The sequence below is a fragment of the Lycorma delicatula genome, chromosome 4 (genome assembly GCF_047948215.1).
Source record: "Lycorma delicatula isolate Av1 chromosome 4, ASM4794821v1, whole genome shotgun sequence".
NCBI classification, from domain to species: Eukaryota; Metazoa; Arthropoda; class Insecta; order Hemiptera; family Fulgoridae; genus Lycorma; species Lycorma delicatula.
The window spans coordinates 71,052,416-71,080,118 of record NC_134458.1 but is presented as its reverse complement, the minus strand read 5'-3'; the positions used below and the strand labels follow the sequence as shown (position 1 = coordinate 71,080,118).

General features: G+C 33.7%; 1 protein-coding gene and 1 long non-coding RNA gene across 3 annotated transcripts in view; one reads left to right on the top strand and one right to left on the bottom strand.

Annotated features, from left to right (window-relative positions):
* Nucleotides 1-27,703, top strand: part of LOC142323540 (uncharacterized) — a 570,462-nt gene that overhangs the window by 507,373 nt on the left and 35,386 nt on the right. Inside the window, exons 9-12 of the mRNA XM_075363315.1 lie at nt 2,438-2,592; nt 20,785-20,868; nt 21,792-21,961; nt 26,446-26,590. Coding sequence (XP_075219430.1) covers nt 2,438-2,592; nt 20,785-20,868; nt 21,792-21,961; nt 26,446-26,590 — 554 coding nt within the window. The remainder of the gene's footprint in view (nt 1-2,437; nt 2,593-20,784; nt 20,869-21,791; nt 21,962-26,445; nt 26,591-27,703) is intronic.
* Nucleotides 1-27,703, bottom strand: part of LOC142323541 (uncharacterized) — a 559,373-nt gene that overhangs the window by 505,353 nt on the left and 26,317 nt on the right. The window lies entirely within an intron of this gene.

Genomic DNA, 27,703 nt, shown 5'->3' with positions numbered 1-27,703 from the left:
TTATTGTAAATTACGAATTAAATGAAAGATATTCGTGGTTTCAACAAGATGGGACTACATGTTACACGGCAAGAGCAACAATGGACCTTTTGAGAAACTTCTTTGGTGAAAGATTAATATCGACTGGCTTATGGCCAACTAGGTCACCTGATCTTTCTCCTGCAAAATTTTTCACTGGGGATATCTAAAGACTGTGTATTCGAAAATAATTCACCCACCATCAAAAAACTGAAAGCCAAAATAACTTGAGAATTACGAGAATTTGGAAGACGTACACTTCAAGAGGCTGCAAAGAATTTTAAAAATAGGGTAAGGGCTTTCATTGATAAAAATTTTGGATACTTTCAACATTTGTTATAAAAAATTTTAATTTAATTGTTTTCCGCAAATAATTGTAATATTTATAACTATTCGCATTACATGTAGCACTTTTTTTTTTCTTTAAATTGAGTTGGGTTTTAAAACAAAAAGTCTGTATTACATATATTATACTCGTAGTATTAAACAAGACTCAATCCATCATTCAGTACATCACATATCAAGGTTTACTTTCTATTGAAAAAGCATGTGTCTGTCTATTCGTTTTCGTCGCTTGCAGAATTGAAGAAAGGAATATTGTTTATACGCTTTATGAATAAACTGCGGTAGTCATCGAATTAGCCTTGATGAATGAAATAATTAATGTATGTGAGCTTCATCAACAGTCTACTAAAGCGTCAATACGAAAATTCTTATCCGCTCAGTTATTTGATTATATCCGTAATTTTATTTGTTTAACACACTGAAATGGGCAAGAAATAACTCTCAATACAAAGAAAGCCTACATTAAAAACAGATTCATTTTAATTTTTATAAAATAATACTATAATAGTTGTACTAAGATATATATATCTCTACTGTGCGGTTTTTATTTTTTTATTTTAACGATATATTATCACAATACAAACATCATAAATTTAATTTTAATACAGTTGCTTTTATAAACTGCTAGCCGGTCAGGGCTCGCTTCGCTCGCCCGACCATCTAGCCAGGAGGATCCGCTCAGTGGACCCTCGACGCATTCGTATCCTCATGTTTGTGAGGATATTAAGTACTCTACAGATATTCATTAAAGGAAAAAGGATTAATAATTTTACTTAATTATATTTATGTTGTCATGGTGACAGAAATAAAATGAACTAAAAAAATCAATACGAGTACATTTATATATATATATCGTTCGTATCAAGAAGCATAGTGCTTCAATACTTATTTATTTTTATAAATTTTCGAAAAAACGTAGTCTACAATGGGTTTTTTATAACAAAATGTAAAAAATAATAAATGTTAATGTAAACAACGTACTGTTTATAGTACTCAATACAATTTATTATATAGTTGTTAGTTCAGTTTTTCCACTAGATGGTAGCGCTTCATTCAAAATAAAATTGTGAGCAAATACAACAAACCAACGCACTATCCTTTTTTATTGGAGAGAAAACTTTTAACTTAAGCCCCAACGTAAAAATTAACCCCTTTTTTTTTTGTTATTATAATTTAAATACCAAAAATCTCGACTTATGGCTGGAATTTATAGTAATTTTAACTGTACCTAATAAATTGATTAAAGTGTGTAATCTAATAGACTTATAATTACATAAATTATAATAACGGAAAAAAATTTAATTCAATTAGATCATAGAAATATTAATTGCATCTTGGAGTGTAATTATTTACCAAAACTTGTATTTAAATTTGCCTCAACGCTAATTTGATGAAATTTAATATATTGTAATAAAATTGTTGAAAGTTTCATCAGAGTTCAGTTTGTCTATATGCAAAGATGTAGGAAGAAAAAGATTATAGTCAATATAATAATAAAAAATTCAAATTTCAAGTCGATTCATGGAGGAACGGTAAATAAAGATATCGGCAAACAAAATTTAAGCTACGTTAAAGTATTTTTTAATTACATACGATTCAAACGCGGCATTTTAAATTCACATCGTTAAATAGCAACTTAGTCTCATGCAGTCAGCCAAACAAGTTGGCTTAGACAGTCTGCTATCTGTTGAAAAACTAAAAAATTTTCTCTAATCGACGTAAAACATAGATGACGATAAGCAGTAGATTACCTACAGCAGTAATCGTATTGAAAGCAAGGATAAAAATTTAGGAAATCCTGCAGTATTACACAATAAAGCATTTAAAATCTCATTATAAACGGTTCCGCATTTATTCAAACTGTTCTTGAAAACAGTAAAATTTGTCATATTTTATTCACTACTTGTTTTAACTAAATTAAGATGAATAACATACCTATTACTTAAAATAAAAATTTTACAAAGTACTATTTCACGATAGCAGTGATAAAAACACGGAGTAGTTACTTTTAAAATATTGTAGCAATTTTATAGAAAAATTAAGCACAGTTTAAATTAAAGTATGCTTCTTTCAGGTGACTATTTTTCAAGAATGTCAACCAGAATTTTTACACGATTTAGTATTGAAAATGAAAGCCTATATTTTTACGCCTGGTGATTTAATATGTCGAAAAGGTGAAGTCGCTCGAGAAATGTTTATTATTGCCGATGGTATTCTTGAAGTTATGAGGTAGGTTGTATGTATAATAATAGTAGTAATAACATTTTATTGACTTTTATATTTACCTGAAACTTATTTAATAGATTTAGCTCTGTAACAGTTCTATGTTGCATGGAAAAAAATAATTGAACTTCTGCGCAGCAGGTTCTTACTGTGATCGAGAACAATCTTCCTTAAATTATTACGAGATTATTAAGACTACGCATTGTAGCCGCTCACCCTACCGTATTTTATTCAACGCTATTTTCAATCGTTTGAAAATACACCGAGAACGATAATTTAAGCGATTGGATTTGAAATAATCTAATAAATTATTCAGGAAATAGACGTTTATAAATAAGTTTAAATTATTAATTTAAATAAAACAGACAATAATCTTTCATCATTATACAGTCTACGGATGTACAAAATCGAATTCTGAGGCGCAACACAGTTAAAACGGTCGTTCGAGTACCTTCAGAACATTACGACTCACTTAATAATGGCGCAGGGGTTAAGAAACAATTTAATCTTCCGGTCACGTTTTTGTCTTGTTACAGAATTATTACAGGATTAAGTAAATTTCTGTGCGCTGTACTTCTTAACAATACAAAATTTTAATTAAATCACGGAAAATATCGAAATTCTACAACGCAGGATTAGTGTAATTATAAAATAGAATTCAACAAATTTCTGCCGGTCTTAATTAGGATACCTAAACTAGTTATATTTTTAATTTAATAATTTTTCATATTTTTCCGTTTCAAACACTAGTATAAAGCTTGCGCTCACACTCATATAACAAGCATACGGTATCAGACAGTATAAGAAAAATCAACGAGCTTCTTAAAAAAACACTACCGGCTGAAAGTTTACTACTTAAAAACAAAATTAATAATTTTAAAATTGTCTTAATTTCGCATATTAATGATCATTATAATATATTATTTGGCAATAATTTTTACCGTTTATGCTTCTCAAGGGTGCAGACAAATTATCGTGCAGTCGTAATCCCAAATATTAAATATAAAGGCTGTGTAATCAGCCGAGTTAAGTTTCATAAGTACCTAGGTGTTTTGTTTGATGAATAGTTGCTGTTTAGCAATCACATTCGGCAGGTAGCGGCGGTCACTGTCTCAATGATGACCAAACTTAGGTGGATTACTCGGAAAGACTATGGGTTATCGGGCCTTCAAATGTACATGGTGTACCGAGGTGTCTTCGAAAGCATGACCTCTTACGCGGCGCCCGTTTGGGCGCATAGGTTGAATATGAATAGACCACTTCTTCAAAATTTAAGGAGTACCCAGCGCAGAGGGTATTAATTGTACGCACTGATGATTTTAGAACAACCTCCTACGAGGCTGCCACCGTATTGAGAAAGGCTCTCCCAATCGATTTAATGGTGAAAGTTCGGGCAGCCATGTGGAGATTGCAAAAGAGGCCGGGAGGCCGAGGTATTTGGGATGCGATTCCGAGCCGGGACAGTATCGGAGCGGAACGGTGATCACAATTCACCGGATCTAAATTTGGTTCAGTTGCCCATCTCCCGCCTACGGAAGAAGTTGCAGAGCCTCGCGATGGAAGCATGGCAGCTGGAATGGGACACCACGACTAAGGGAACATCCTTGTATTAGTTTATATAGGTTCTCTGGGGACGGTATGCGTCGAGCTCGTTTTTAAGGGAAATGGGTGTCTAGGTGCTAACCAACCACGTTAACTTGAACCAATATCTGTTTTGATTCTGCCTGGCAGCTGATGAGCTGTGCGTCTGCGGGGAGGTCCAGTCAAATGAACACCTGATGTTTCCGGGCCACCGTGAAACTTAGAGATCAAGGGGAAAATTGACCACTCACAAGCGGCGAGTCAACGTAGAGAGACCCGCATTATCGGACCGTATGGGAGTTCCTTGATGCGGTTGCTTTGTTCAACCGGCATCCGTAGTTTACTTACGGAAAAGACTCTTACCGCATTACCCTGGTAAGCTAACTCTGAGTATGGCTGACCACCAGCCAATCATTATGGCTCCAAGCGCTATAAAATGGCGGACAGGTACTTGCTGGCATTCAGCGACCTAGGCGTGGCAGTGAATTGCTGCCTAGACGAAATAAATTTTATTTATTGATGTCATATATATTTTTAGTAGTTGACGGGGTGCGCTTACCCATTTTAGCAAATATATAGCAAACGAGCGGTAGGGACATGTAAGCCGGTGGTGTATGGCATCGCGCTTAGTCCGCTCGCGCTGTTAGGTAAGTTCTAGGAGCTATTTTAGGATACTAGTCGCTAAACTGTTCGAGGCTCAGTTGCCGTTTGTGGCACAGACATTCGGTCTTATGCTTTAGGGCGACCGAATGGGTTGGTAGCCTGAGAAATGCCAAGCAAACCGATAAAAAGTCTACTTTATTCAAACTTCAGAAAACAACCACTGACCTACCTTATTATTAATACCAAAACACGAACCTATGTTAACATCATATGATTTTAGAACTGTTAAAACAGTATAAGAATTCTATTTACTACCTTCCTCAATTATTACATCCTATCAAAAATAGTACAAACAAGATTTGCAGCGTTTACAATTACCTCTTTCAAGCGAGTATGAAATAATATAAATTTCTTAATGACAAAATTGTTTAGATTACTCTTGAATATCTCCAAATTTTTTTTACCACATTTAAAAAAAACTGAGTAAACTCTACCAGGAGATGCTGATAAGTACTCACCCGCATTTTACCGTTTTTCATTTTAACTAATTTTAAATTTATAACAGAGTGATTGTTTTGTATACGCTGGCTTAATTTTATGATTATATCTTGATTATTGCATTTCTTTCTGCAGCTCAATTTTGAAAGGGGTAAAAGACGATAAGGATTTAACTTAAAATAGTAACGAACGGGGTTGAAATAATATTTGCCTTAAAATAAGTTACGAATATTTACGCAAAAGACGGAACGATTGAACAAGTAGAACGGTACACGTGCTAAGATACTATGTAAACAGAAGATTACAAAAGCGAAAACCAAATAAAAACAGTAATAACACCGAATAAGGATATTTAATACAAACAGTTTTAATGTATTAAGATGGAGTTAAGACTCGATGAAATTTTATATGGCATATAGAGACGGTTAAAAAATTGAGAAGATATCTTCAAAAATACAGATTATTCAGCGACACAATAATGCTCGGCCACTTGCATCGTGCGCTACCAGCAAGGCTCCTGTGAAGTTTAAAATTGAACCCCTTTAACAACATCCATATTCACCAGATTTCGTGTAGCAATTTTCTTTTTTTAACTTCTCAAATTTAAAAAAAAATAAATCTAACAGCATTCATTTCGCTCTTTGTGATAAAGTGAAAAACGTAATAAAGTACAGGATTAAGGAAAGATCGCCCGACTTCTTCATTAACGGGGTGAGAAAATCTGTTCACCTTCCGGAAAAATGTCTAGCTGTAAATTGTGATTGTATTGCAAAGGTAGCCAATAGCATGTAGTTTCTTGCCTTTTTTATTTGATTTGAATATCTCTTTCTAGTTACAAGCTGTCGGCAAGAACATACTGCTTTTCAGCAATACAGAGGTACAAAGCCTGCTGAACCCCCTCCCCTTGACCCTCTTGTAACTAAAAATATAGATTTTTAATGGTATTCTACCGGACAAAACTAAAAAGGCTAAATTATAAGGTATACTTCATGAAAATCTGACTTTCACAATCTTGGAGATTTTTCCTTTAATAATAGTTTACGGGATTGTGAGTTTAGTTTAAAATAACGTTAAAATTAATGCTCTAAATGATACCTACGTGTACAGACATTAATTTGCATTGTATCACAAAATCGGTACACGGATAAAAGCAGCGAAGCAAAGGCCACAATAAACTTTTTCTGGAACTTTGCGAAAAACATGAACTTTCGGACCTTTCCAATAGATCCACCGACTAAATATATTGTCAGGTTACCTTTTAAGCGATGATTAAAGCTGCACCTGGGTTCACATGAAACAAGGTTATAATAGTTTGTCTTGCAGAGTTAAATATAAAATTAAAAAACACAACTAATATGCGTAAGTTTTTTATATAACCTTGTACAGAACACATTAGGTTATTAAATATAAATACTTTTTTGATTTATGATACCTTCTTAAACTATTTAAAATCTAAAACCTTAAACTACATGGTGGTTCAAAGAAACGGGAAATTTTGAAAGTTGTGTTGGTAGCCGTGGGCGGTTGGTACCACTTGATAAGTAGCGCCAGCCTCTCTAACCTAACCTGCCATTTAGTTATCATGGATCCTTGGAGTGGTGCGCAACGTGCATTTGCTATCAAAGCGTTTTACAAAAACAATGACAGTGTGGTGTGAGCGCGTAAAGATTTTCGCCGTCATTTTAATCTGGGACGGCACGACCGTGTTCCATCAGCACATGCAATTAAAACATGGATATCTAATTTTGAGGAAACCGGTTCGGCAATGAAAAAGAAACCTCCAGGCCGTGAGCGAACCGTCCGTACACCACAGAATGTTCAAGCTTTACAAGATGCTGTCACACGAAGTCCACATCGGTCCACGTCGTCTCTCAGCATCTTTACAATCGCATAGTTCAAGTGTTCGAAGAATGTTAGTGAAGGACTTGCAATACCATCCATACAAGTTGCAGATCGTCCAGGAACTGAAACCGAACAATGCAGTTGTGCGAGCACAATTCTGTAATGTAATGCTTCAGAAGATAAATGATAACGAAGAGTTTGTTCACGAACTGTGGATGTCAGACGAAGCGGATTTCCACCTCAGTGGATTTTGGATGTCAGACGAAGCGGATTTCCACCTCAGTGGATTTCAGCAAAATTTCAGATACTGGGCACAAGAAAATCCTACGCAGCTACACCAGCGTCCGTAGCACAGCCAGAAAGTGACCGTGTGGTGTGCTATGTCATCTTATGGTGTTATAGGCCCTTATTTTTTTGAGGATGACAACGGTCTTGCGATTACAGTGACGTCGACTCGTTACGTAGCCGTGCTTGAAACCTTTGTTGTGGAACAACAAAAGAGATTTCCACCGATTCTTAACACAGCCTGGTTTCAACAAGACAGAGCAACTTCACATACTGCACGAATATCGATGGCAGCTTTACGCCGATTGTTTGGACAACGTGTCATTTCACGAAACGGTGACATTAGATGGCCTCCCAGATCGCCTGATCTCTCAGCTTGCGTTTACTTTTTGTGGGGTCACCTTAAAAGCAAAGTTTTCTACAGTAGACCTGCTACAACGGAAGAAATGAAGGCAAAGATCCGAGAAGCAATTGCGGAAATTCCAGTTCAGATGTTACGTCAAACCATGAACAATTTAACGAAGACACTTCGTGAGTGTTTACGTAGAAGAGAAGGTCACCTGGAAGATGTCATCTTTAAAAAAATAAACTAAAATGTATGTATCCTAAAATGACAACATTTGTACAATTACATGAAATAAAATTCATTTTCTAAAAAAAACTTTTCATTAACGAACGTTATTTAATTTTTTAAATTTCTCATTTCTTTGAATCACTCTGTATATACAAGAAAGATTAATTTAATAACGATCCAAAACTACAATAAACAATATTTATTTCCAGCGTTCGAAACATTTTTTTCCATACCGTATTACCAAGCGATCAACCGAGGTATATTTTATACGGAAAAATATAAATAACAATTTATTATTAAAATCGATTTTAAAAAATTTAAATAAATCATTAACGAAGAGAAATTCAAATCGGTTAACATATCGTACAGAGTTCAAAGTTTGTTTACCGTAAAAAGATAAAGCAAAATTGATGACTCCACGGAAGCTTGATACGGACATCCAGAATATATGTTTGTTTACAAACAAACGAGACATAGTCATTTATAAATACGTTTTCAGAAACTTCCTTTTATATCAGTGTTCCGAGATCTTTTCGTAAAAGTTTTTACTTTACAAGTTTCAAGTAATTTTATTTTTTCATAAATAAATAATGTTTAAAGTTAAAAAAAATTAAATATTCACGGCAGTTAAAGGCTATGTTGGCTGTATAACGCGATGGTGTTATATTTTGTATGATATCAAAAATGAGGTCTTTTCTACCGGTCCCTCCGCATGATCAAGCCAATAAATTCTCAGAAAAGTTTGCACTTGAAGGTCTTAATTTATTACTTAAATTCAATATTTAAAATCCCATTTATTCTTACTTTAATTTTAAAAATAACTTATAATACTAATAACTTGATAATAACTTTACAATTATAATTAAAATATTATGCGCTTTTGTTAATATCGCTTTGATTTTTAATCAGGCAGTAAAGATGCCACCATATAATATTTTGACAACTTCAAAATATTTCACCAAATAAGTCAAATTTCTGTGTAATGTATATAAATAAATTTTTTTATTGTGAATCTCATCATCACATTTCATTAACTGATAATTACAATCTTTAGTAATTCGCGCCAAATAATAAAAGATAGTAATAATAATGTTTTCATACATTAAATAAACAAGCAACACACTATTAAACCACACGATTTAAGACAATTGTTTTTTTTTTCAATAATTATTGCGCTCAAGAAATGGTGGAGAAATAATAAAAAAGACCCCACCACATTAATGCAAAAATTTAATGTTTAAAAAACTCGCATGATATCACTATCTCCTCTAAATCGATCTTACTGTACTTTAGACAAGCAAATCAAAATATGATAAGTCAATATTCCACTGAGAGCGAAAGAAATTATTCCTTGTCCTTTTCTGACTGATCCAAGTAATCCTTTGAGTAGAACATCTCAAACCGATTTAAAAAATATAAATAAATTTAAATTTAGTATTTTAATAGAATAAATTTAATATATATTGAAAAACACAGATGAGCCAATAATTTTACAGATTCCAGACAAATATTGAAAACGTTACGTATTTAATTCATATGTGTATCATTGTTGTGTACTTTCATATATATGCCATATTAATAATGTATATATATATATATATATATATATATATATATATATATATATATATATATAGAGAGAAAAAAGAGATTGAGAGAGAGAAAGTAATCAGAGACTGAAAAGAAAAATGAAATTTTGTGTTTTCCATTTTTTCGAAGAATAATACTGTCCCTCTTTTTAACTAGCAGACTTTTCAAGAAACTTTTGGTACAAGCAATTCTTCTTTTTTCAATATGATTATAATCCCATACATCCCATACACAAAAATAATAAAATTACCATAGTATAAATATGAATGCAAAAGATTAAAAAAATATTTGCCTTAAATGTATTCAATACTTATTTATTTAAAGTAAATAAAAATATACATAACTATTATGTGACCGACTATTGAGTTACTGTGATTTAAGTAGGATATATTATTTATTCATTTTTTTAATATATTCTCTTCTTTTTAAGAACAAAATAAATAATTTCCTTTAGAATGACATTGGCTTTCTAATTAAAAATATATAATTTTAATTGCAGCGCTGGTAATCAATTCTTTGAAGGATTAGGTCGACAATTATTAATACTGAAAAAAGTATTGCGATATTTGGAAAGACGTTTTTGTTCTAGCGGAGTAAAAACAATTTTTGTTTTTTTTTTGGTATATATATATATATATATATATATATAAATTCATACTTTAAAGTTTTATAAAAACCTGTCATTCTTGCGATAACAATTTACCTCCGACACATGTGCATTAACCTTTTTTTCCACGTCATCAACCGGCCGAGTGGTTCGCTGTACTTCTCAAATTTCTCGTGTAATACGGTTCTACGCCAATTTTGTAATCTCAATAGATTTTTAATATCCTGCGTACTTTTTTAATATTCTGCTTTTGTCTTCCACACAGTTTCTTCAAATTATATTTCTTTCTGCCCACTTAACAAACGGGGAAAAATTTTTCGACTTTCTTTTCCCGTATCTACGTTTTGCATTTTTATCTTTCCTATAGTCCACGTCTCGCTGACATAAAGAGTTTCTCTCCATAAAGATATTAATCGATTATTTTATAGCTTTTTGATACTAACAGATTTATTTCCTGTTGAAAGCTGTCATTACTTTAAAGCCGCTTACGTCTTCCCGAAGTCTACTATCCTTTGTAAGTTTACTTCCTAAATAGGAAAATCCTGCAACTTCCGGTTTAATAATTTATCCCGTCTTAATATCTTTTTTACTGCTAAGCTTACTTGTACCGATTCATTACTTTTCTTTATTTTCAAACTAATTTATCTCTTAACAATTTTTTAGTGTTACGAACAATGTTTTCGGAAAATCTTATTTTCCCTTCCTCGATTGTTTCTTCTTTTTTAATTTCCCTTGTATCTATTTCCTGTTTCTTCTACGGCTCTACCAGCTGCTATGCCGAGTTTCTTATAAACTATGCATGCTGTACACCCGGCCTACTTAAATCACCCGCGCCCTGACAAGGAGACTATGTGTGTGTTTTTTTTTACAACGATGGTATAAAATTATAACTACAGAACAATAATTTCTTACCTTGAGTAGGGCGGATAAAATTTCAAAAAGCTTTCTAGTTTATCGTTTTAGTAAATTTAATTACTACTTTTTTATTTTTTGTTAAATATTTTATTATAAACGATAAAAAAATTCGTTAAAAAATAAAATAAAATAATCAATAAAACCGCAAAATAGGGCATATCTCACAATTATTAAAAGTTAGGTAAAAGAAAATGAAGGTAAATATTTGTTTTATATTTTGTACGTCATCTGCTACGAAGGTTTACCCTTTAATTGTTATCGTTTATGAACGTCTTGACCCCGGCCTCGGTTACATCTGTTGGAAGAAATTAATTTTTCTTCTCGAAAAACATTATCGCCTTTTTAAATTTAACAAAATTAATTTACTTTACGATCGATTCCATTATAATATCGTATCGCCGACGTTCAAAAATCTTCAGTCGTATGCCAAAACGATTTACGTTTTAATAGCTGATGAAAATTATAATAAAACTTGTTACGGACGTATATAAATACGAAACCGGAGCGATTCTAACGGTTAGAGCATAAAGGCAGAAGCTCCGCACCAAACACCTCACAAATTGCATTACTACGTATAACGATGAAGTAAATTTAGCAATTTAACCGACTTGAAATCGGATAAATTTTTTAGTTGTATTTTTGTAGTAAATCATTGCAAAAATAATGAAACAAGACTTTGATTGCAAATGTCAGGTTTATTAAGAGATAATTTATAAGATAAATCGATTGTAAAAAAATTCACTACCGCTTTAATAAGTTTTTTAATAGAATTACTTGAATCCGATTCGACACATGTGATATCGATTACAATATCAACCTGATACAATTAGAATAAACCTTTATTCTAAGTAAGAGTTTACTATCTATCTCTAAATAAATCGTTACAAAGTTTACTCGCCTTCTATTAATAGAAATAGAAATAAGTATAATTAATTTGGTAGTTTTAAAACTAAAAAAGCTGTCATATTATTTTATTCCGATTTATAAGCCGAATTTTCAAATGGAGATGAAAATGTAATTTAAATTTAATTACTCCCATTTTTTAAATTGATACCAAAAAACGCAAAACAATAAATGTTCTTATATTGTAATCTACATTAAAAAAAAGTTTAAAAACATGTTTTTAAAAAATGTAAAAAAATGGATTACCCAGTAAACATAAATAGAAGATAATTTTGTTTTCAACAAAATAATATGTATAAAGTTGTCTATTTCCGCAAGACCACAATGAAAAGCACGGAGTGCGACTTCAGTTCTATGTTACACCTTAACTTTTAGTTCATCCAAAGAGATTTACTAGATATTGTATATTAAAGCTATCATTCCATTTTGCATCCAAACCTTTGTTATATTTAAAGAATTTTGGTAGACACTGACTATGAAAGCGCACCCCATGCTTTTCATTGTGGTCTTGCGAAAACATTCAAGTTTATACATGCTATTTTATTGAAAACAAGATTATCTTCTATTAATGTTTACTGCGTAATCCATATTTTTAGATTTTTTTTAAAAGCATGTTTTTTAAAAAGATTTTATTTTTTTTATTTTATACTTTTTATTAATATGATATTTAAATATTTACGGGAGAAATATAATACGGGAGTTTTCGATATCTCGTACAAGAGTGTTCGAAGCGTTACGTTGGTCGATCGACTACATCGATGTTCATCCCAAAACTTTACTGCGCAACTGTACTACTCTCCACCTTCTGCGCATACAGTTCAGCAAGCGGTAACCGTGGAACGAAACAGTCAACCGTGGTACAAAAGTGAGCTAAAGAAGTCATGTAATAATAAATAAAATAGCATTGTTAAAAAGAATACTGATTTTAAAAAATGTAAAGATTCCGAATTTATTTCAAGTGATAAAATACGTTAAAAAAATATTGGATAATGTTGAGGACTGGCGCCTTTTCACAAATTCGTCCAAGTATAGTTTAAAAGTGGTTCTACAACCAAAGAACATATCCTTCGATACCTATCGGTTAGGGTATTAATTTGAAAGAGGACCTTTGTTCTAATCGGAGGAATTTTTGGAAATATATTTCTTGACAGAAGTCTAACTCTGTGAGGACTCCAGCCCCCATTGTCGATGGACGGACTATCTCTGATCCTCGGTTGAGTTGTCAGCATTTTGGTGAATATTTTCAATCAGAATACTAAGACTTTCCGACGCAAGCTACATTTGGTAACACCTGTATCAGCAATCATCAGATTCTTGACATTCCGATGGTTTCATCTTCTGACGTATCCACTGTTGTAAACAATCTTAACGCTAGATCGGCGGTCGGCTTGGATCGGATTCCCGCGTTCGTTATCAAAGGTTTAGATGAGATTGTTTTTCCTATTCTGGCTTCTCTGTTTAATTGGAGCTTATCATCTTCTTCTTTCCCTTCCCTATGGAAGCATGCAGTTATTACTCCTGTACCTAAGCCTGGTGTCCCTTCTCTGGATAATTTCAGGCCTATTTCTATCCTCGGTACCTTTTCCAAAGTCTTCGAGAGGATTCTATTTGGACATATTTATGACCATGTTCTCCCGATGTTATCGTCATTTCAGCATGGATTTATTAAAGATCGCTCACAAGCTTCTAATTTGACCGCCTTTTTGCAAGATTCAGTTAATGCAATTGAGCATAGGGGTCAAGCAGATGTGATATATTTTGATTTTACCAAATCTTTTGACAAGATGCCCCATCACTTGTTGTCAAAGACCAAGGACTTCCGCTTCAGCGATCGTCTTAATGATTTGCTATCCTCTTATCTTCATAACAGGCGTTTTTCGATGCGTTTTGGTGGACAGATGTCTGAAGAATCCTTCTTGGCTAAGTCTGGAGTGCCTCAAGGCTCTGTTTTGGGTCCCCTTCTTTTTATTATTTTTATAAATGATATCGGGGATCTTTGACATGCAATTTTCAGATGTTTGCGGATGACGTCAAAATATATTGTCCGATCAGGAATAGTATGGATCACCTGTTCCTACAATTGAATATAAACAGAGTTGTTGAGTGGGCTAACCGCAATTGTATGCCCTTAAATTTTCGGAAGACCAAACATTTGACTTTATCTCGTAAGACGTCGAACTCCGTTTTCAGCTATAGGATTGGTACACACGCTATTGTCGCTGAAACATTGGTTGAGGACCTCGGGATTTTATTTGACACGAAATTTTATTATCTCGAATATATTGCTCGGACTGTCAATAAAGCACGACAGGACCTTGGTCTTGTCCTTTGGATTTGTGGACGGTTTAACAATATTTCCACTTGTAAGCTGCTATACAAATCTTTGGTGAGGAGTCGCTTGGAGTACTCGACCGTAGTGTGGAGTAATACACGATTTTTTACCTCTGATCTGGTTGAGGGTGTTTATAGATTCTTGAACTGGATGCGTTTTAATTTAGAGATTGTTTTGTTGACACTGGTAGAGAAGATATGTTGAGGCGATTGGACCTTTCCAGATTGTCTGATAGAAGAACATACTTGGTTTTCTTTTATATAGGCTCTACACAATAGACTTCCGACGCATTACCAAGTTGTCTTACGAAACCAGGCCAGGTCAGTGACGTCTTTTAGACAATTTGTGACACCGGTTCGTTCTACAGTGTCTCCGACTGAGTGGTGTACCAGCGTTGCAGTGAAATTCTAGGATGAGCTAAGTTTTTGGGAAGATGAGAAGAACTTCATTAAAAATTTGAGAGGGTTACGTGGCAATGGATTATTATCCTTAGTGTAACAGTAGAGGCGACACATGAAGATATAGTTAAAACATTCTTCAGCCGGTTCTTTGACTTTCTTCGAAATTATAAACCTGGTAGTAATGCTCACTTTTATAATTTTAAAATTATTGTTATTTATAAAGGATTGCTACTTATATAAGTTATTGTTATATTTGAAATGTATTAGTAATATTGTGTTTTTGATTTTGTATGTTTTCATCTATGTGTTTTTATTATCACTCCATAACTACCGTATTTAAAGTTCTAATTATTTTTTTTTTTTTTTGTATTTGAATATATAATTATTATTATTATTATTCTGTTGGGCAAGTCCAGTAAAAAGCATCCTGGCCGGCCCAAAAGCAAGGCGCAGGAGCTATAACTATTGTTCTGATATGCGTTGTATATGGGAACATGAACTATTGAATACTACGGGTGAGATATATGAATGAAAGACAAAATACCAGACATAAAAATTTATGAACTGCCAGATGTTAACGGCCATTGTCTCCCGCCTGCAGCTCTACCTCAATAACAAGCGTTATCTTATCGCTGGAGCTTTTGACGTACCGACAGACCAAGCGGCATGTATCCAACAACACAGCCTTCTACATTGGTCGGAACAGATTTGCGGGTACTCCAACGGATCTTACTGAATCATGCAGAGAACGTGGAATCTCTCCCATCGCGCCCAAAACCACCGGGACTACCATTACGATCTCCTGGTCCCAAATCTCCTAGACTTGATCTACAAGATCCCTATACTTCACTATTTTTTTCGTGTACTTCCTCACTATGTTGGTGGACAATAGGATTGTAACATCAATCAGGAAGGTGATCTTCTCCTGCTTCTTGGTCAGAACGATGTCTGGCCTATTATGCTCCACGTCCTGTCCATCAGAACAGTACGATCGTAGTACATTTTATACCGATCGTCTTCTAATACAGACTGAGGAGTATGCTTAAAATACGGGACTGAAACGGCAAGGGGACCTAGATCCAAAGCGAACCTCTGGTGAAGCATTTTCGCCACGTTGTTATGTCGGACTGTATATTCCCTTGGAGATAAAAACTGACACCCGCTAACGACATGTTCGATGGACTCGTTGGTCGATCCACAAAAACGGCACAGGTCAATGGTTACTGCAGGATCCTTAACGATATGCTTTCTGTAGCTGAGTGTGCTGACGACCCTATCCTGTATAGCAAATGCAAGGCCCTTCGTCTCAGCAAACAACTCGGCATACTTCAGCCAGGCCACAGACGCATCTTGATCAACTGCTTCATCCATAAGCCCCACATAGTACCTCCCATGCAGCTCCCTCGAACGCCACCTATCCATCACACTGATCTCGGAGAAGGTATCCTCAAGGGGCTGGAATTTCTCATCACTGAGGCGTAGTGGGGTTAGACTATTGTCACTTTAGATTATTGGCAGTTCTCTAGGAAGTATTTCCGGAGATTCAGCAGTTGTTTTGCATGAACCTCCCGCAAATCCTCAACGCCTCTTCCTCCTCTATTCCTGGACAGGTGAAACCGCTCAACGGGTGATGGGAGCGGTGTCGTGATGCGTGCGTGACACACGCATCATTCTATTAAGCCCTTCAAGGTCTGTCCGCGTCCAATTTATCACGCCAAAGCTATAGGAAACCAACGGAACGGCAAATATGTTGATGGCCTTTACCTTATTAGAGCCACTAAACTGGGAACTCATGACGGCTCTTACTCTACTCTTGAAGCCAGATGTAAGGGCCTCTTTCGCTCGACTATGGCTAATTCCAATATCCTGCAAGAAACCAAGACACTTATCACCACGCTGCACTGCACTCATTAGTGCAGGAGCATTCATCTGCAGCACATCACACGCCTCAATCCGCGACCATTTTCCTCTCTTCATGGCATTGACCCTACTCTTGTCAAGACCAAAACTCATGCATATGTCGACACTGAACTTCTCGATTAATTTGACAAGTTGCCGGATCCCTTTTTCAGTGTCAGAAATAACCTTAATATCATCCATATACATGAGATGGCTAAAACTGTACTGCCCAAGAGCCAAACGCTTCTTGGACTTCTGTAAGATGGAAGACAGAGGGTTCAACGCTAAGCAAAACCATAGAGCGCTCAAGGAAACGCCCAGAAAAATGCCTCGGTTGATCTGTGTTACTCCGACCTTAACGGAGTTCTTATCTGGAATATTCAACAAAAGATTTGTGCACCACTTACCCATAACGACACTCAGGCACTCAACGACAACGGGATCGACTTTGTACAGACGTAAGACCTCTATCATCCAGGAGTGCGGAACCGAGTCAAAGGCTTTCCTGTAGTCTATATAACCAGTATATAGGCTGCCCTGACTCTTCTTTGCCGTTACAGAGATAACGCTATTAATCATTAGCTGCTCTTTGCAGCCCCTACTACCCTGACGACACCCTTTCTGTTCCTCGGCTAATATCTGATGCCTTTCAAGATGCTTATTGATTTTGGCAGTGAGGACAGAAGTAAAAATCTTACATATTGTAGGGAGACAGGTAATAGGTCTGTACTTGGACGGGTCTGCTGTCACAGGAGAAGATTTCGGGATCAGATAGGTCATCCCCTGAGTGAAAAAGGTCGGCATTAGACTTGCATCTTGCAAGATCGCAGAGTAAAATTCTGCAAGACGCTTGTGAACAGAAGAAAAGCGCTTGTACCAAAAGTACTCCATCAATCCCAGGCGCCTTCCAAAATGGGTTTTCTTAACCGCCTCCTGTACTTCTTCGAGAGTGATTAAATGATCTACCATTGTCTGGACTCTATCAACTCGTTTTCGTTCCTCACCGATCCACGTTGCCCCACTGTTATGCTGTGAGGAACATGACCAAAGCGGGCCCCAATAACCCAAGACCTCCTCACTAGTAGGGGACGCGTTCGCCTGAAGTTGTTCCTGAGGTGAAATCTGCAACTGCTTATACAGCTCCTTTTGACTGGTATGGAACAAGTGAGCTTGTTCCCGGCGCATGTTACTCTGCCGATACCGCCGTAGCCGACATGACAGTACCATCAATCGTTGCTTTAACAAATCCAGAACTTCATGGCCGGTGGTGTTTTCCAGGTTCTCATACGTTCGGATTATCGACTCCGCCGCCGATCGGATCCTTCTACTGGGGTTAACAGATGTTAAGAAACTGACAGACGGCCAATCTCTTTCCTCAGATTATCGACTTTCCTACACAGTCTCTCCTCCCAAGATGGAGCTGGGGACTCTTACGCATGGCAGGAGCGATGATTCGCTTTACTGCCATGATCGCACCGATGTACACTAACTCATGGAGCTCAATTATGGAGGGTACTAATCTTACTTTTTCTTCAAGAATCTCATTAATAAGGCCCACTATGTTCCTCGTGCCGTGATTAACCCTAAGCCTTGGTATACGCTGTCTGGCCGACGGATCCATACCACCATACAGCATCTCGATCGGAGAGGGGATTGTCGGCTCTTATCGATTCTTCTACAGCACTTTCATCTGAAGATGGGCTGGATAACAACCCTAACTCCCTAGAAACATCAACTCGGATTAACGCCACCACATCCGCAGGAACCCTATTAGACGTAAAAAGGGATCTGCGCTGATCCAAGACGTTTTGGATAGACTTACATCGTAGCTCAGGGAACTTCTCAACCCAACCATCGCTTGATGCAGCGGAACACTATACGGTTTCATGTCTGATTCCATTTTTGTTACAATTAGGCAGGTTCTGTAAAGGAAGGCATTATGTTCATCTGTCCATTTAAACCGCTTCCTACTCCGGGATTCTACAGCACTGGGTTACTGAACTCCAGCCACAACAGAAGCCACAGAAGACGTTCCAGGCCTTGTGGTACCATTAGGTGAGGCGCCGCCACTCGCTCCAGCACTCCTCACCCCAGAATGAACATCACGACGGCTCCGAAAAGTGTCAGCCCGCGACACCCTACCGCCCCGATATTTATTCACATCGTTGTACTCCATTAATTTTCAAAACAAATGGGTAGCAGGAGCTCCTGCGGGCAAGGCTCCGACACCTTTAGAAACGGCCGTTCCTAACATGGGAAACAGACGCCGACCAAACGCCGCCCAATCTGGAACAGACGCGTTGGATTTTAAGTACCTGTTACGTTCCCGGGTGGGCCTTTAAAGAACACCACCTACCCTGTATATCTACAGGGCCTTTCTCTATCCGCCACCTTGAGGACGCGCCCATTAGGGGGACAGGATCCCCCCTGGGTTATTATTATTATTATTATTATTATTATACCTTTATATTTCTCATAATGATATTTATTTACATCTTAAATTCAAATTTCTCAAAAACGATTCGACCAAATTTAATAAAGTTTTACTTAGGTTATGAATTTACTAAACTCTTAAATTTAAATTGCCTACTATATTTATGGCGATGTTTGTAACTGATATCAAATTTTTAATGTATTTTACCTGGTAAGGAAAATTTTAAAAACATTATTGCAAAATAATACACTTTCTCGATGTAAAGAGTTTCAAATTATTAGTCGCTGTTTCATAAATATTAACCGCAGGATCGGTTCCGTATTATTATGTTTTCTGATTTTATTACAAAGTTCAAATTAAAGATATATAATTAAAAAAAAATAAAATACGATCGAAGAGAACTCCTGTAAGAACGGTACACGTACCCAATCGCGTTAAAAGAATTATACACAAATAAATAAAATTAACCATAGTTATAGTTATTTACCTATATCTGTAAAAATGTTATAATCATTTAGGTGGAAAGTTATTGTCACTGTCTATTAGTAGTGGACTAGAGTATGTGGCTTTTTTTTAAGATAAGATGTATAAATATATATATTTCTCTCTCTCTCTCTCTCTCTCTCACACACACACACACACACACTTACTATATATATATATATATTGTGCGTGTGTGTGTGTGTGTGTATGTGCGCGCGCGCGCATGTGTGATTTAAAGCTGTATAATCTTGATGAACATCTGAATTTCTTTTCTAAATAATTTCATACAGAGTGTCCCATTAAGTTTCCAAGCACAGGAAAAATAACATTGTTTTTTATGAAAGCCATGGTACATCATGAAAAAGATGCCCAAACATACAAGCATCCTCCAGCTGTGGTATATATATATTTCCTCGATCATTGTACCTAGAGAAAATGTAAGAAATTGGAATGACGATTACTACCATATCGTAATAACTACACCAACGTTTAAACGCTTAATTTCGCAAAGGTATGTACTCCATCTTAGCCCGATTAATGTTCAATAAAGTTGATTGTATATTTAAGAAAACTGACCGCTCATGAGATAGTTTCTTTGACTTTTTGTTGTAAAAATGTTTGACTAAATTATAGACCAGATTGTAAAGGAATGTTCTCATAATTTTAATTTAAAATGAAAGTGGAAAACGATACAAAACGAACAGTACAAGGTAAATTTCCATACATAGGAAGAATAAATTTTTTTTTTTATAAAAGCCATGGTTTATCAGGAAAAGATAGAAAGCATAAATCATCTGTGGTTAGCTGTGTTTAGCACAGCTGGATGTTCGCTTGTAACGGCGTTGATGATACGTCGCTTGACATGATATCTGCCTCTTTTCCTAATACATCATGATCTTCATAAAAAAAAAATGTTTAATTTTCCTATGTATGGAAACTTATGGGACTAAGTGTTCTTCGGCAGTAGATTTCACGCATCGAAATATATTTTCGAAACAAGGGTAATTACCCTTGTTTAATTAATTAGAGCATATTAAATAAATAAAAATGGTTTTCATAAAAAAGTGTTTATTTTTCTATGTATGGAAAATTTCGGGACACTTTCAGTATTAGTAACCAGCTTAAATCAAATAAAATGTACTTACTTTTGTACTGCAGACGTGACAATTATTTTTTTTAAATTATTTTAAATTAATTTTTGCAACATTTCATAGAATAAAATTTAATTTTATTACATTTTTTTTCTTTCAGTGAAACAGGTCGTGTTTTAACGACGATGAAAGCCGGCGATTTTTTTGGTGAAATTGGAATTTTAAATCTGGATGGATTAAACAAGTAAGATTGTATTGTAATAATAACTAAAAGCAATTACTTTTACAATTTACATTTAACACTTCGACGTCTTATAAGAATAATTTTTCTATTTAAATATCATTTTAATATTTACCTTTTTTGAGGCCTTAGTTAACCGATTACTTTATAGTGGAATGTGACATTTAGAATTTTTTCTCTTCTTTTGTCGATGAATTAATTCGCAACAGAAGCATTAAACGTGCAGGTGGAAATATAGAAATGGAATTCATTCTGATTTAGTTCAAATTTAAAATTTATTACGTGTTGACAGTTTTCTTTTTAATTTCTGTTTAATTTATAAGGAAAATAATGGCTTAATAGTAATTATAATACGATCGATTCGTCATTTATCGATTGTACGATTTATTTTTAATTTATAACTTAACAGAAATAAAGTTTTATTAATTTTTATCAAATTATAGAATTTTTATTTTAAAACATATGAGCTTCATGTCGCGTAGAAGTGTACCTAAACCGTTTTAACTCATATAATTGCCGGAAGATGTTATTACTGCTTATAGAATTTCTGCATAATATGAATTATTCATAATGGGATAGGGAATTAATTTATGAAAGTAAATATTCGCCAGTATACAGTTTTCGTTATTTAATGCTGACAAGCGTTTAAAGTTTCATAAATTTGAACGAATGTATATCTCGTTTAAATAATCTGAGCGATTTAGTAAAATAATTAAATTTTCAAATTAACAAAATTGTAAATTATACATAGACGTATATATATATATATCATAGCCTCACAGAAATTTCATTTTAATTTTTACTATAATATGCACAATTTAAAATTTAGTGCAAAATTTTTATATTTCTTATAACATTGTTTATCTGCTTTTTAAACAAAATATTTTACTTTAACATTAAATCCAATTATTTATTTTTGATTCCAGGCGTACTGCCGACGTGAGATCAGTTGGTTATTCAGAGCTTTTTAGTTTATCTCGCGAGGATGTACTTGCGGCTATGAAAGATTATCCAGAAGCTGAAGAAATACTTCAAAGTCTCGGAAGAAAGCGTTTAATGGAAGCGAGAAATGTCAATAGAAATTTAAAAAATTTAGGTAATATACTTAAATAAATCACGCTAACACGACTTATATTCATGATATCTGTTTGAGTGTTTATTCCGACAAACAGATGCGCACATGTATGTAAGTGTGTACGTATGTATGTGCGCGTATGTGTACGCGCGCGCGCGTGCGCGCGCGTGTGTGTAGGGACGGGTAAGTATGCTAATGGAGGACAAAAAAATTAGAATTCGTCTATTCGGATTGAGGGGAAATATTGATCAAAGCAGCATCAAAAATGCTCAACCAATTACAAACAAATAGAAGCGGGTAAAATTCATATTACGAGTAATATTAAAAGCGGTAAATATACGAAACTAAAGTAATGATAAATTTACATACAGTAGAGACACATTATGAAAATTCTAACAAAACAAATAGAACCAGCTTAGAAGGCGTAAATGAAAACTGTTTTGAAATATATTACTTATTTGTGTTAAACAAGATGAGAAAAGTTTTAGTTTTCTTATATCTACATTACAATTATTTAATAACTCATCGATAGAGGAATATTAATTGTGTAAGAGATAATTTTGTAATTTCCTTTCAAACAAACTAGCGAGAAGATCTTGTAAACGAGTCGCTAATATTAAAAGTTGCAAAGAATAAGATTCTTTTTCGTTCACTGAAGTTCTTTAATGAATTAAACGAAAATAGTTATACGATTTGATGGAAGTCGGTATCGTAACTTTTTTCCAGGAATAAGTAAATATGTTTTTAAATATCCGTTTTTAAATATAAATTAAAAGATAAGTTAGAATTTTTAATTTACTAAAAATCGGTTTACACGAATCATATTTGCCGAAGCGAAGATCTCACATCCAATTTCTGAATCCTAAAATTATTTGAAGGAGCTCAAGCGGTAATATTTATTTTATTCGAGAATATACGTTTATAGACAAAATAAATATTTAATAAAATATTATTTAAGTAAAGTTCAGATAAGATAGTTTATTATTATTATTTAAGAAACGTTCAGTAATATTAACACAATTAATGACGCTGTTCATTTTTTTACAGTGTTGCTTAAAAACAGTAAATATATTGTTTTCCTGCTGATTTTTGTACATAATCGTTCTGACTCTGCTATTTTGCTGTACATTTTATCTTTGTGTTTTATTTTATCTTTGTACTTACATTATAAAATAGATATTAGAATTCCTTTTTAAAATGGCAACATTGGTGGGTGGGTGGTCTACGATCTTTGAGATTAAACAGAAACTATAAAATATTACAAACTCTTAGATGTAATCTTTTTTTTAATAAAATGTTAATTTTAAAAAAAATTTCTTATTCCTAAAGTTTTACACAGAAATTTTAACTATTTATGAGTTTATTTTTATAATTTTTGACCGTACTATTGTTGTATTTTATATTTTTCGGAGATTTTAAACCGCCGTTTTTTCTCAGAAAACCTACCTATTCCACTCTTTTTTCCGAAAATTCGGTAAAACTTTACTATTTCCTTTAACGTTGAAAATATCAACCGTTTTTAATAGATTCCTTGGCCCAAAAAATTAAAGATCATTTGCATCAGAACGCAAAATTTGTAATGACTTTCTTAGCAACAGTCTTAAATCGGTCATTAAATTAAACGGCCTCCGTAGATTATATGCATGTACTCCGCACATTGATCTACGCCCACCGATTCGACTGAAATTTACATTCCGGCCTATCCAGCTTTCAAAAGTCAAGTTGTACAATCGTTTGTTCATTTATTTATGTTACAGAAATATTACTTTCGATACAGATACATCGCATAAGAAATCAGTTCTTTCCAGAGTTTTCCTATAATTCATATTTTCTTTTAACCACATCGTTTTCTAAACATAAGAAATATTATTTTTAAGAACGACCATACTAATCAAAAATTTTCATCTTAATTTTATTTTGTTCCATTCTCATTATCAAGAAATTTTGTACTTGAAAGCGACTTTCTGATCGTGTAAAAATTCTAACTATCCGTGGATCAGAACGATGCAAATTCTTTCAACGTGTATAAAAGATTTGTAAACAACTGTATAAAATGATGCTCGCTATAAAATAATAAAAATCTGAAAAATACATCAAAGCCCGTCAACAAAAAATACATAAATCATTAAAAAGCAAACATTAAAATGTAGAACAAAAAAAATTATATAAACACGAGAGGGATATCTGTATCCCTTTCCCATTGGAAGGATTATCATCGTGTAAGTTCTTCCACATTTTGCATTTTAATGAATAAAATCTGCAAATAAAGTTTTCTAGAGCCCGTTATATATATTTTTTACAACAGGTTTTATCAATATTAAAACATAAAGTCAGTTCAATTCTTACATGTACGGGCAAAGCGTGTATAAATCTACCTCTAATAGTTATTTGATCCGTAAAAAAAACTCTTGTGTATTTTTTCTGTGAACTGAAAACACCGGTCTGATAAATCATTAACAGACGTATAAAACGAACAATTTTATTCATTAATTATTTCATGAAATCGTTTTCTGAAAAACAATCGTTCTTATAACAAAGAATTCACACCACCTTATCATTAAGTAAAAATATGTAAAACATTTTCTTTAATTCTGATCGAAAAAATTTTTATCCTTACAATAAATATGTGAAAATAAAATGAATAAAGCTAAAAATACTAAAATAGTTATTTTTAATTTATGAAATATTTATCATTATCTTTTAGATTAATACAGGAACGTATCTCTTACTACTGTTTTTTTTTTTTTTTTTTAAATTAGAAAACTCGATGGCGAGTAAGAATAGCGCATGTAATGCTACTACAGAGCTTTTACCGTTGACAGTTTCCTTTTACATTTTACTTCTGACAGAAGAACTCTGACGTACGCCACTATGTTTCTTTATTTATGTCATCCGTTGCCGTTAAGAATCTACGAAGTAAAATTTATTTCTTATGAATAAAACACGAAAAGTTTTATTCGTTTATTATTTGTTAAATAAAAGAATAATAATATTAAAAAAAAATATATATAGTTAATATTTTTAATAAAATGACAGAAAAAGAAACAGTCAATCGCAGACTTAAATCCTCCATAATATAACTGTCATTTTCGAAGCTCACGCGTGTTCAGTAGTGATTATGGATGTATAACATACGTCAAAAGGAGAAAAGAGTAGTGGAATGACGTGTAAGGAAAACAGACGGATAAGGATGATTTTTGCAGATAAAACTTTAAATATTCAGGCTAGAGTAGTTTTGCGAATAGCAGACATCAGAAAGGGATTTTATATTTTTTTAATGTCGGCGGTAAGTTGCAACAGAAGAGATTTACAGTTACTTTTCCTCTAACCTTCTGTAATTTGTTAAAAACGGATCAGAACATTTCAATTGAATTTAGTTTTATCTTGCAATACTTACGTACCTTTTAATCGTTACTCAACCTGGACGGATTTTAGTTGAGCGGGTTACTTTCGCTAGACACAAAATTCTGGGATGAGCCTGTTTTTGAATAAATATTGTATCTCTGGAGGAAAAGCAGCATATATCTAAAGCTTTCAGAAGACAATTTTTTATCGGTAATATCCTACTTCGATCCGAAGTAGAAACGTTCCAATTTCCCAAAGGGATGTGGGCGCGCTGGATTAGTGTGATTACGAGGAAGGCGACGGCCTGTAAACCTGCGTGAGGTTTGTGTTTCGTACTCCATGACCGCAAATTAAGGCAGCTAAAAACTGAAGTGCCTCGTAGGCTCCCTGAAGTGCCATCAGTAGGCTAATAATTTACCTCCTAATTCCTCCCAAAATACAAATAATTTCCAGTTAGGGGTGATAAATTGATATATACAGTTTTTTAATTGTGAGCTATTCCAATATAACTCATTGTTTTAATTACGAAACACTTCATTTCTTTTAATTTTAACATTTCTTATAACTTTTTTTTATTTTCAATCAAGATAACGATGTAATTATCAAATCTTGAAATTTGTATTATTTTCGTCTGATCTATTACTTCGCTCTCAAATAATTATATTCTCCATCGGAAAACTAAAGAAAATACTAAAAAATGTGTGTGTGTGTGTGTGTGTGTGTGTGTGTGTGTGTGTGTGTGTGTGTGTGTGTGTATGTGTGTAGTTTTTTACTTTTATTTAATGTTTAAATTTTGCTTTCACTGAAATATTTAAATCGCTTTAGTTTTTTATTTTGTTTATACTGCAATGCTTTTGTGTTTAGAAGATATTTTTCAATTTCTCGTCATTGTCATATTTTCCTTTAATAATAATAATAAAAATAAATAAATAATAATAATATTTATCTTTTAGAATAAATATCGGAAGATACAAAGGTCAAAAATTGGTCTTTCTGATATTAGAAATAACATCTGTCGCCGTCGCCATACTCATTATGTCTGTTGCAATTCTTTGCGATCCGATTCATAGTAGTGTAATATTAAATTAAAATTTAACCGTGTATGATCTGTACTTATGTACAATTATTAACCGTCAAACGGTATTATTGTTTTTATACAGATGGCCGAAGCGGAGATAAACACTGCGCTAGAACGCATTCACCGGACGTTATGGACCGCAGAGCTAGCAAGAGGATCGTGGAAAAACTAAGATCTGACGTAAAGGGTCTAAAAAATGTGTTAAGAAAAAGCCGGAGAGGAACAAGGTAATAAATTTATATTACTTTAAAAAAATCGTTTCAACTTATGCAATATTTTATATCGCTTAATTAGTAATATGTAAAATTATTATACGCAATAATTTGGATAGTTTATTAAAGAATTTTATTTATTATGCGAGGAATAGTTTATAAAATAGTTTAGTCGTCTAGTTTAATTATTCTGTCAAGTTTTTCTTATTTTCTTGCTTATTTTATCAAGGGGCTGCGTGCACAAATTTTCCGAAGAGTTTAGACACGTACACTCTTTCTTTCCCTTAATCTTGTCTTATTATGTATAAATTACCTAGCGCAGGCCTCAAGTTATCAATTATTAAGTGCGCTATAAAAAATATATACATAAATTAGTCGATTTCTCATAAAAAATTAGTTTGACATACCTCTACAAAATTTAAAAAATGCGGAAAGCACGTACTTATATCCGAGCGTTATGTATTCATAAGAACAAAAAAATTGTTTTTTTTACATACAAAAAGATAGATATTTAAAATAAATAAAATAAAATTTATTACCGATTAAAACTGAATAGATTATATGGAAAATTAATAATAAATAATACTTCAGCACGAACACATCGAGAGAAAGTGGTTCGCTAACCGCGACCATTTTAAAGCCATTATAAAGCTATTTTAAAGCCACGCCACGTTTAAGACTCTGTCGTTTTGACGTAAATATTTACAATATTTTAATCGCAGAAAGAAAATATTTTATTTCAACATTTACTTTTCGTTATTCTAGAAGGATTCGAAAACGGTTTTCCCTATGCAGTTAATCTTTGTGCTTACAAAACTGTAACTTCACGACTTCCGTTTACAAAATAAAATTAAAACCCGCTTATTTCATTTACCTCCCGCGACACCGTTACAAAAATTATCGTCTGCCGTTATAAAAATTATAGTCGGCGGCAGACGATAATACACCGTTTGCTATTGCTGGAGGTATATATTTACCTCCAACAGATAAATATATATTTTACAAACTCACTTTTGCGGGTGATAAAATCGAATGCATATATAAAAAAAAGTTAAAAATACCTATTTACTAAATAAATTACATAATTAGAACATTATTTATCGTTCAGTAACAAACGAAAATCACGAT